The 12,663-nt window shown below is 37.9% G+C and overlaps 1 protein-coding gene across 1 annotated transcript in view; it reads right to left on the bottom strand.

Annotated features, from left to right (window-relative positions):
- Nucleotides 1-12,663, bottom strand: part of DYNC1I1 (dynein cytoplasmic 1 intermediate chain 1) — a 370,725-nt gene that overhangs the window by 290,241 nt on the left and 67,821 nt on the right. The window contains exon 5 of the mRNA XM_061166296.1: nt 7,028-7,087. Coding sequence (XP_061022279.1) covers nt 7,028-7,087 — 60 coding nt within the window. The remainder of the gene's footprint in view (nt 1-7,027; nt 7,088-12,663) is intronic.

Below are 12,663 nucleotides of genomic sequence, written 5' to 3'. Positions count from 1 at the left end.
CCCTCCAAGTTGTCCAAATATCAATGCATTTATTCATCTGCCAGTCAGCACAGACTTTTAGATCCTATGATCTTTTAACTTACTCTTTTTATCCTATTATTTCATTTTTTACTTTGACCATCTTAAATTTACTTAATTATTATAGTTATATTATAGTATTTATTATATTTTATATATTATATTACAATAATTTATATCATTAAAATATTAAATGATAATGTTTATATAATTATATTATTAAAATATAATGTTCATATTATATAATTATACTTTATTATAATATATAAATATATTATATAATTATTATAATTGCCTAAGAAATTTAAGTATTTGGGGTACTTTCATAAGCAGTTACTTGGTAAAAAACAAAGAATTTTTCTTTATTCACAATTTTCTTGAAGCTATTTTTTTCTCCCTTATTCCTCTATTCTGGGACCTGTTTTGCTCACCACATAGTTAATATAACAGCATACAAAAGTGACACAATGTTGGTGCTTCTGGTCAATATGACCAGATTTATCCTCCATCTGAAACAACTCCCAAAAAGGACAGAAATTTGAATGAAACAACAGTTTGCAAGATACTAGAGGTTAAGCAGTGAAGGAAAGGGACACATAAGAGCAGAGAAACGTAAGACAAGTCCTATACTCCCTAAGTTCACTGCACTGACAGCTTTAAGGCCACATGTGGTGCAGCAGGGAAGATCTCTCGAGGTTTCAGCTTAGTATCCTATGACCTTTCATATGATCTTCTATAGGATACTAACGAGGAAATTACCTGAGGCCAAGGGAAAAACTACCCGGAGGAATTAGAGGTAATAGTTTTGGGCACGCACACAGGAACACAAATGTTCCTGTTTCCACCCACCCAGGCAGGAAACCCTCAAGGTTGTATAGAATGCATATAAGGATCTTGTCTCAGTACCAAAATTAATTAGTCATAGACTGAGCACTGCTCCAGTCCCAACTAACAAACCATAAAAGGATTTGAAAGAATCAGAGTGTTTTCAAGCGAACTGACCATATCTCAAGATTTACAGGAATTCCAATATATCTAATACCTAGCCAATAGTCACAATGTCTGATATTAATCAAAAATCAGCATACATACAAACAAGAAGGAAAACATAACTATAAGGTAGAGATAAGTCAATCAATTGAAACTGACTCAGAACTAACAGATGATGGCATATCAAAACCACAGTAAGATAAGCCAAAGATGTACATTATAAACACTAAAGCACCACTAAAATAATAACATGAAGATATATGGTTAACATCAAGAAGTAATAAAATAGAACCATAAAAAATGCAATAATACAAAAGAAAGTTCAAAAGAATATCAGGAAAGAAGAATATATAGGATAGAGAACAGATATTAATATCACAGTGATTTAAATCTAACCATATCAATAATCACATTAAATGTAAATGACATAAATACTCCAACTAAAAGGCAGATATTATTACAACAGATTAAAAATGCAAGATCCATTTATATGATGCATATAAGAAATGCACTTTTAATGTATAGCAACAAACAGGTTAAAAAAGCAAAAGGATGAGAAAAGATAGACCACGTTAACATATGTCAGAAGGAAGCGAGTGTGGCCCTATTAACACCAGACAAAGGAGCTTTCAGAGCAAAATTTATTACTAGTGATAAAGAAGTTCATTTCATAATGATAAATGAATCAATTCATCAAAAGAGTTATAAGAATCCCAAATATTTATGTACTTAATAACAAAATCTTAAAATACATGAAACAAAAACTGATAGTATTGCAAGGAGAAACAGAAAAACTCAAAATTGTAGTTGGAAACATCAACACCCTTCTCCCAATAATTGTTAGAAGCCATAGACATAAAAGATATAAAAGACTGGAACATCACAATCATCCAACTTGATCTAATTGACAAATTTGGAATATTTTACCCAATAAGAACCTCAGATATGTAGATGACACCACCCTTATGGCAGAAAGTGTAGAGGAACTAAAAAGCCTCTTGATGAAAGTGAAAGAGAAGAGTGAAAAAGTTGGCTTAAAGCTCAACATTCAGAAAACTATGATCATGGCATCTGGTCCCATTACTTCATGGGAAATAGATGGGGAGACAGTGGAAACAGTGTCAGATTTAATTTTTGGGGGCTCCAAAATCACTGCAGATGGTGATTACAGCCATGAAATTAAAAGACGCTTACTCCTTGGAAAGAAAGTCATGACCAACCTAGATAGCATATTAAAAAGCAGAGACATTACTTTGCCAACAAAGGTCCGTCTAGTCAAGGCTATGGTTTTTCTTTCTTTTTTTTTTTTTTTTTTATTAGTTGGAGGCCAATCACTTCACAACATTTCAGTGGGTTTTGTCATACGTTGATATGAATCAGCCATGGAGGCTATGGTTTTTCCAGTGGTCATGTATGGATGTGAGAGTTGGATGGTGAAGAAAGCTGAGCACTGAAGAATTGATGCTTTTGAACTGTGGTGTTGGAGAAGACTCCTGAGAGTCCCTTGGACTGCAAGGAGATCCAGCCAGTCCATCCTAAAGGAGATCAGTCCTGGTGTTCATTGGAAGGACTGATGTTGAAGCTGAAACTCCAATACTTTGGCCACCTCATGCTAAGAGTTGACTCATCTGAAAAGACCCTGATGCTGGGAGGGGTTGGGGGCAGGAGGAGAAGGGGACGACAGAGGATGAGATGGTTGGATGACATTACCGACTCGATGGACATGAGTTTGAGCAAACTCCGGGAGTTTGTGATGGACAGGGAGGCCTGGCGTGCTGCGATTCATGGAGTGGCAAAGAGTCGGACACAACTGAGCGACTGAACTGAACTTAACTGAAGAACAGAACACACACCCTTTCCAAGGGCACACAGGATTTACTAAGAGACTATACAGTGAATCATAAGTCTCAACAAGTTTAAAATGATATACAAATAATATACCAAGTATGTTCTCTAACCATAGTAGAATTAAGTAATAAATCAGTAACAGAAAGATCTCTGAAAAATCTCCAAATATGTGTAATCTAAATAACACACTTCCAAACAACTCATCAGTTAAAGATGAAATAAAAAGAGAGATTAGAAAGTGTTTTTAACCAAATGAAAATGATAACAACTATGTAAGAATCTGCAAGATGACATGAAGTTAATGCTTTAGGGAAATTTAATAGCATCAATCCCTATATTAGAAACAGCACTACACACCTATATTATTCTCAAGTCACTGACTTCTGCTTCCACGTAAAGAAACTAAACAAAGCATATTAAATAAAAATTAAGCAAATGAGAAACAATAATTAATATCAGAGTAGAAAACAATCAATGAGAAGGTAGAAAAACAAGGAATATCAATGAAACCAAATGCTGGTTATTTGAGAAGATCAATAAAATTGATAAACATCTAGACATATTTATCAGAAGAAAAAAACACAAGACAAAAGTTGCCAATTATTAGGAAAGAGAGAGGTAATTACAGACTTCGAAAATAATTAAAGGAAGATGAAGGAGGGTATATACAATTTTAGGCCAACATGTTTGCCAACAGAGACAAAATGGACATATTACTTCAAAGATCACAAACTGCCAAAGCTCACTCAAAAAAAAAACCAAACAAAAAAACAGATAACCTCAATAGCTCCATTACTGCTTAAGTTATTAAATCTGTATTTTTAAACTTTTCTCAAAATAAAATTCCAAATTCAAATAGTCTCACAAGTGAATTACATTCTATCAACTATTTAAGAAAGTACTACAAATTGATGTCCCTAAAAGCATGATTCATAAAAGAACAAAGTTGAAAGCTGCAATTTATCAAATCAAAAATGTTTCCATTCTTAAAGACACTATTAAGAGAATGAAAAAGGCAAGTGACAAACTGGGAGAAAACATTTACACATTATGTTTCAGGTAAAGGATTGTATCCCAAATACATAAACCTCTGTAATGTGAAACCAACAACTTAATCCATAAACAATAAGTCCAAAAATTTAAGCAGACATTTCCTCAGAGAAGATATTCAAATAGCAAATATGCACACAAAAAGATAACCTAGCTCCATTAGTCACTGGGGAAATTCAAATTAAAACCACAATGAGATACCATTATATTTCTTTAATAATAGTAAAAAAATAATTTTTCAAAAAGTCGAAACCAAGTGTTGTCAAGAATGTGGAGGAACTGAGGCTCTCATACACTACTTGTGAGAACGTATTATGGCAAAACTATTTTGAAAACAGTTTGACAGTTTAAATGCACATTCATTATATGCTTCAGCCATTCTACTTGGTGATACTTAAAAGAAATGCAAACATATTGGCTAAAAATATTTGTACATAAATGTTCATAGCATTTTTATTCGTAATGGAAACAGCCCAAATGTACATCAAAAGTGACTGAAGAAATGAACTGCGATGTATCCATACAACAAAATAGCCAGCAAGAACAAGGAATGAATTATTGATACACACCTATATGAATGAGTCTCCAAATAATAATTTTGAGTAAAAGAAGTCAGTCAAAAGAGCACCTCCTGCATGATTTCATTTACAATGACATTCTCAGAGATGTAAACAAATGGACTGGGACAGAAAGGAGATCGTTGTCTGGGGGAGGGGGAGTAGCAGGTGTGAAGATGACAAAGGGGTGGGAGATGATGATGGGATGATGACTCTGCTTATTAGCTTGATTGCAGTGACGACTTCACGAACGTGTATACATAAAAACCTGTCATCTTGAATACTTAAAATGTGTGTCATTTCTTTAATGTTAATTATACTTCAATAAAGCTGTTAAAAAAAGAAATCAACTGACAGAGCCAGTTAGGTGTTATGGTCAACTCTATGCCCAGGATCAAGAAGAGGAACTGAACCTGTCTCTACAAAACTCTTGTTGCCTGAGACACACTTCATAAAGGGCTTCCCTGGTGGCTCAGTGGTAAAGAATCCGCCTGCCACTGCAGGAGATGCAAGAGATGTGGGCTCAATCCCTGGGTTGGGAAGAAATCCTGGAGAAGGAAACTGCACCCCACTCCAGTATTTTTGTCTGGGAAATCCCCGGGACAGAGGAGCCTGTGCAGGCTACACAATCCATGGGGGGCACAAAAGAGGTTGACATGACTTAGCGACTCAACAACAACAAACAATACTTCATAAAAATATGTGTGACGGGAAGATTGCTTGCACATAAGGACTATTTACAAGACAGAAAATTTCATTAAATCAATATTTGAAATTGTAACATGACTGAAACCACCTCCTCTCTCAAATACTCTTTGAACATTCCTTCCAAACTCTAAGGCAAACCACAAAAAAATCTCATTTCCCATTCTTCTCTGACTCACTGTGTCCACTCTGAAATAAAATATGGCTGGCAAGGTGGAAGTCACAGATATGCCATCTCCCTAGGATAATTTTTCATCTGCATAGTTAACTGAGTTTTTGCCTGGAAAACAGATAAAAATAGGAAAATTCCTAACTGTTCCACACCAGCACGTATAATTTACCAATGTCACAATCTGTCTAAAAAATCTGTTAAGTGCATACGGCAAAGTCTCTGCCAGTTCTAGCCTCCCTGTTATAAAAACCACAATGAAATATTGAAGAACTACTCTGAAATTCCCCTGAACAGTAATATACTATGTATTAATTGTTTTCCTGCTTGATTTAAGCCATATTTTTTTGTTATTTAAATAATACCAGTGGAAATAAAACATACAGTGAACCATATAACTAAACAGCCAATAATTTAATAGTGTTAAAAAAAAAATAGTGTATCAGTTACCCAAAATGTTAGGATATTTCTTTGGTTTAGCAGTGTTAGTCTGCAGAAAACTTTTGCATACATAAAGGGACACGGCAGATGGCATTTAACCTAACATAAAGACAGCCCTTCAACTTAACATGTACAGTAAGCACTAAAATTGATAGAAACCCACAGATACATGCCCGGAAATCTCAGAAATTCAAATAAATAATAAGTAAATGCCCACATCAGGATTCATCAGGTTATATTTAGAAATAAAAAGTAATAGCTTTACAAAATATTGGAATAAAATCTGTTATTCACATATTGAGGTACCCAGTGGCATGTTGGTAAATGTTCAATAACTTGCTTGAGGGAAAGGGAGTAAGCCCTGGTTTCAAGCATTTGTCAGTTTCTGTGGTGTAAACACCCCTACTGTCGCTGATTTCAAGTTGATCTGAATTCACCAAAGCAAGTTGAAAAGAAGCACATAGTCAGTGCTCCTAAGCTTGAGCACAGCTAGGACAAGCACCCCACTGGAAGCATCTCATGTGTGACTATAGCTAACTCTGACCCTGTCATAGAAGTAAACTAAGTTTCTAGGAATTGCCTGTGCATTTTATTCTTTGTGGAAGAATTTTCAATTCTAAAGCCACCTTTTAATATACATTTCCACCTGGAAAAAAAAAAATGATCTTTAGGATGCAGGAGACATTGTCCATCATCAAATAAATTTGAGATTTCTTAATATTGAGGCATTCAACAAATCATATTTTTGTCTTTAACAGGAATCTCTATACCCTCAAACTGGATTCAAATTAAATGCTAATTGTGAGTTCCCAAAAAAGTGAAAAGGCAACAAACGAAACACAACATTTTCATACTGGTTTTAGACAAAGATTGACTTAGGGTAACTTGTTAGTCAAGGGGAAGATGGCGAGGATAAAGTTAAACTTATCTGTCATCACAGAACTTGTGTGCCCCACCTTGAAGCAGAGGCATGGCGATATGCTTATAATCTTCATTCGGGGGGAGGGCTGTTTTGCAATAATAGGAATTAAAAGAGGGAGGTCAAAAGCCATCTTTTTGTGGTATTTTCCACAAAGAGAGACTTTCTTCAAAGCGTAACTGTAGAAGGCAAACTAAAAGAAGGAAATAAACGTATCAAACTGGAAATTCAACAAAGGGGGGAAAAGGCAAGAGCAACAACAGCTCCGGCCTTTCAACATAACCGTAGCAAAGAAATGATAAAAGGAGTAACAAAAGAGCAGACATATACCCAAGTTCTGAGTCTGACTGCAGCTGGAGCACTGAGGGGTCTGTGTCCCACTGCAGGGTCCTAATTGCGCAGCACAAAGGAAAAAGAACACAGAGAATTAACCAAAGGGGAGGGAACAGACCAAACCAAACCATGTCATTCATCAAGGCAGCAGCATATACGGTACATACACAGAACATCTCCCCACTCTGTCACCCCACAACCCCCAGGAGCCAGGAAGACCCCGTGAACATCCAGGGACAAGAGAGAGCGAGAAGCCGTTCCTCTTTTGGAACAACTGCTTCATACTGGAAGCTACAGTCGTTTTCATGGAAGGAAACCCAGAGCTAAATATTCAAATATTCAACCACCCCCACACACCCCCTTTTCATTTTTGTTTCGTTCTATACTGAAGCAGGATTGACTGGAGCATGTAAACTGCTTCGTATGTACCCCAGAGCCAAGCCACACCAGGGAGCAGCCAGCATTCCCCACGCGGTGATGGCGATCAACAGCAAGGGATCGAATGGGCCACAGTAGAAGCATCTGGGGAGGCTGGGCCCGGCAGAGCGTGACTGCAGAGCCTGGAGAATGACTGGCTTCCTTGGGTCAGTGACTGCAATCACAGTGCATTAGATTTCGAGGCTCATGGGTATTTTGGCGTTTCTTATGTATTACACCAAGACGGTCACCAATGACAGTATGATTCATCTCTCGAAAGATGCCAGGGATGTCTTAATGTCTTCTAAATACTTCACAAGAGCTAGCACAAAGTATCAATGGTTACCGAGGTTACCAATGGTAACCTTGGTACCAATAGTTATCAACTTCCCTTGTTATTTCTCCATCACATAAAAGGAGCTCTTCCATGAACAGAGCGCCCACAACGCCCTTTCCCGGGTAGGCCCTTTAACTTTCCTGCATGGTATGCAGCTAACAGGTGAGTCAGGCTTAGGTACCTGGGAGGCAGCCAAGGGACAGCGGGGACTTTGGGGCCAGGCGCCTGAGATTCAAATCTTGCCTCTGTGACTTACCAGCTCTGTGACACTGGACGCGCTGCCTCAGTTCAACCCCTGAACCCTCGTGCTTACTCCGAGAGTGGTTCATGGACCAAGAGCATCGGCATCTCAGGGAACTTGCTGGAAATACTGAGACCCAGATTTCACCCAGACTCAATGCCTCTGGACTACAGTTTAATAAGGCCCCAGGTGATCTGTGGGCATTTTGAAGTCTGAGAAGCTGGCTCAGTTTCCTTGTCTGTAAGGATTTACCATGGCATATGTGACAACTCATGACCTGGCCTGCAGCTCTCTCCCCAATCATCTCTAAGGGCTGGCCTCTCCATCACTGTGTCCTCATTGATGTTTTTATCCCCAAAGAGCCATGTGGCTCATGCTTGCTTAGTTTCAGTCTCAGCTCAAATGTCACCTGAGCAGAGAGGCTTTCCTTCTCTCACCACCTACCGCAAGCAGCGCTTCCTTGTCACTCTTCATCCTGTTTTCTTATCCTGCTTCACTTTCTTCTTAAGTTATCCTCACCTATGGTTTTATTATACGTCAGTGTATTTATGACTGTTTGCTGTTTAACTCTGGACTTAAGTCTCAAAATAGCAGGAAGAGTCACATCCTTAATTATAAGAATATGCCTAGGCCCATGCCTGGCACGCATGTTTATTTTTCTTGATTTTTTAATTGCAGGATAATTGCTTTATAATGTTGTATTGGCATACAACAATGCAAATACGGCTGCCATACAACAAAGCAAATCAGTTATAACCCTCTCTCTATATCCCCTCCCTCTGGAGCCTCTCTCCCAGCCTGCCCCCCATGCTACCCCTCAAGGTCATCACAGAGCCAGTCTGGGCTCCTCCTGTTACATAGCAGCTTGGCATTAGCTGCCTGTTTCACATATGGTAGTATATATATATGTCAGGGCTGCTTTCTCAATTTGTCCCACAGTGCATGCTTGTGTAATACAACAATAGTTGAACAGATGGATGGATGGATGGTTTCTCTCTAGTTTTCTATAGGGATTGCATGCAAATACACCTATACAGCACAAAGTAAGCATCTGATAAACAGTAGCTGTTTTTACTAGGCCACATTTACTGTGAAAGTGAAATATCTGCTATATCCATGACCAATGTTTCTTTGAGACAGCGCCCCACCTATATAATGGAACCCACCTATGCACCTCCTACAGAGGTATTAGAACACAGTTTCTAAGCTCCTCCTGTAAGTTCCGCTTATGCTCTTGTCCTCTGACCTAAATGTACTGAAAGATGACAACTAAAGTCTGGTGTTTCTTAGACCTGTGCTAAGTCCTGTTTCTTAGACTAGTGCTTCTCACATTTTACGGTCTGAGCCACCAGGAGGCCTAGTGTTTCTCAAACTTTAATGCACAGATATCTGGGAATATTGTTTAAAATGCCCATCCTGATCTAGTTGGCCTGGGGTGGCTTGAGATTCTGCATTTCTAACAGCTTCTAGCAGGGTAGATGCTGCTGGGCTGTGGACCACACTTCGAGTAGTAAGGTCTGGACTTAGATCAGTGGTTTTCAAACTCTGACACTGGATCAGAATGACTGGGAGGGACTGTTAAAATACAGGTGCTGATCCTCAAGCCCAGAAATTCTGATTTGAGTAGTTCTGGGGTGGGGCTGAGAATCTGCATTTCTAACAAGTTCCCAGGTAATGCCCACAGCTGATCCTAGAACCACCTTCAGAGAACAGCTGGGCTAGACTATTGCTTCCACTAGTTGGCAGGCAGAAAGCATCACTGATCCTCAAATACATCAGTATCTAAACAAGTGATTCACACATGCTGGCCTAATGTCCAGGCCACTTTCAAACCAATGAAATCAGAATGTTTGGGGTGGGACCCAGGCGTCCAGATTTTCTGAAACTCTCTCACGTGCAGCCAGGGTGAAAACCGCTGCTGTACACTCGTTCTCTGCCCAAGGAAAGCAGCTCTTCCTGGCTCTGGACACTAGTTCCATCACTTCCTTTCAAATGATGGAAGTGACCGAATCCATTACAGTGATTCACCCTTGCTGTTCACGTATCTCTGGGGTCCAAACCTTTTATCTTTATGGATACTTCCTTGGCTACAGACAGAGAAGCGGCCTCTGGCTCTGGCTGACTGTGAGAAGCATTCCCTCATAAGGGCTGGGATCAGCTCCTTTGCACTCAGGCTTCTGATGGGACAATTTTGGGGTCTTTTTCGCTCTTCTCAGGCAAGAGAAGAGTGTGGCAGCTCCCAGGTGGTCACAGCTGTTCTATTATTTACCTACAACTCACCTGAACACACTGTGCCCTTAAAGTAAGACTACTAGATCTGGTAAGTTATATTTTAGATGCCAAGTCACCAATCTGTCACAGGAACAGCAAATGCCAGATTGAGCAATTATATAAGCCTGATGAAGTCTCGCTTAAAGACTGACTTCCTGGGAAGTCAGACTTTAGCAGTGTCTTTAGAATTAAAACAAGTGAAGATGAATATTTAACTACTAAAGCTTCTCCCTGTCCTATGCCCATCGTGTCCATGTTTTATAACAGGACTAGACCACCCCTCACTGCTGCCAGAGCCTCCACTTTCCCTAATTTCTTGGATGACCAACAGAACCTGTTTCACTGAATGTAATCTTTAATTCTGTCAATTAGATTTTGTCTACTGTTCTTGCCTGGGAAACCATCTTGGTTTTTTTTTTTTTTTGGTTTTGTTTGCTCATTTTTAAGAGTTGTATTTGTCTGTTCTGATCAACTGTAGGTTGATTTCTTAGGTTAACTCTGAGGGTCCACAAGAGGATGTTTTTCATGAGGAAGCTGCTACTTACACAGATACTGAATAACCCAGGGATTTCTAACCTAATGTGGCATCATTGTGGTTCCATGGCCCTACAGTTGGATTGGAAGTTCTGGACACACTTTAAGGTCACATTTCCCAAATTGTTTCAAACTTCTAGATATAGAATCTTCCCACACCATGATAAAAAAATCACTCACTTATTGGACACTAAACATGTCAAACAGTGTAGCCTCTGGTATCTCATCTAAAAAGGCCTACCATGTAACAGTTAATAATCTGCGGGACAATCTGTTTTTCAATATTTCTTTTAAAGAAAAAGAATATGCAAAACACCAAAATTATTCAAACTAGCAGTGAACCCATTAAGAGACAAACAGACGTTTATATCACACCCTTTTACTCATTCATTACTATCCAGCTTCCTACAAAAGTCTTCCTTCATTGGCCCAACCTTACTAGCTCAGTTTCAGTTTATTAGACAGAAGGAAGTAACAATTCAAACAAAACAAAACAATCCCTGGCCCTCCCTGGAAAGCATAACTTAGGAGTAAGAGACATGATGTCTGTGTTGTATAGCCACACTCTCTGATGAGTGGTTAATTTCTTCCTGTTCAGAGCACGTTGGTAGTTTCGTCTTCTTTCCATTTTCTTAGACTCCAGAGTAGACAGTCTTAATATTCTTCCCTTAAAGAGCATCTTTGCTCTTACCTGTTTTTTTGGTTTTGGTTATAAGAAAGAGATGTCTGATAAATACTTGGAAGGCAGTCACTAAGAACTATCATGTGCTATTTTAAGTCCACTTGTTTGACATAGTATGAACAGAATGCTAGATTTCCAACTAAAAAAAAATAGATATGCAGCAAGCAACAAAGATTTACTGTATAGCATAGGGAACTATAGTCAATATCTTGTAATAACCTATATTGGAAAATAATTTCAAAAATAATATATGTGTATATGTATAACTTAATCACAAAAAGAAGAATTATATTTTTTGAAATTTAGTAATGTTTATCTTTTTGCCACTTTTTCTAAATGTCCTATGGACATCTAATAGCAACATATGAAATACAAAATTTTAAATATATTTGTGTAGGCTATAAGATTAATATAAACAGAAATCTATCACATTTAAATTATTAATTACATCATTTAAGATGCTCCTATTCTTATTTTTCTGCACTTGATATTCTCAGAAAAATGTCAATATGTCTATGATTATATACTTTTTTCTTTTCCCTTATATTTCTTCTGATTTTTGCTTTCTGTATCTTTGTTTCTTTATTGTTAGGTGTCTAATGGTTTATAATATCTATCTTCTTAGTGAAGTGTACCTTTTATCATTAAAAATATTCATCTTTGTTTCATTTAAAAATAAATAAATTTAATTTAAAAAAGAAAATCTACTAAAAAAATTTTTTTAAAGAACTGTCATTTGCAGTGCTAATATTCAATGTGGCTGAGGCGCTCTCATCTACTGTTGGTGGCATTTTAAATTAGTACAGTTCTTTGGGAAAGCAACATGCCAGCATGGAGCAAGAATCACAAACACAGAATTACTCTGGAACTCGTTTCACTTCCAGGAACTCAGCCTATGGAAATAAAACAGCACAAGTGGTAAGTAACAAAAATGATGATGATGAAAATGATGACCACTAACCCATCAAATCCCATGGCTTATTCTTGTTTCTCATACTTGATCTCTATGACTCTGGTGACTATTGGCTCCTTCATAAGCATGTTATTTCTTTTAGTGTTCCTGACCCTGAAAACCATGTCTTTTCCACTTCTCAATATACTTCTGGAAGGGTCCTTATTCTTTCCATCCCCATAAAGACAGACATTCCTCA

This window comes from Dama dama, chromosome 18 (genome assembly GCF_033118175.1).
Source record: "Dama dama isolate Ldn47 chromosome 18, ASM3311817v1, whole genome shotgun sequence".
NCBI lineage: Eukaryota > Metazoa > Chordata > Mammalia > Artiodactyla > Cervidae > Dama > Dama dama.
The sequence above is the reverse complement of the archived record's forward strand: the minus strand, read 5'-3'. Positions and strand labels throughout refer to the sequence as shown.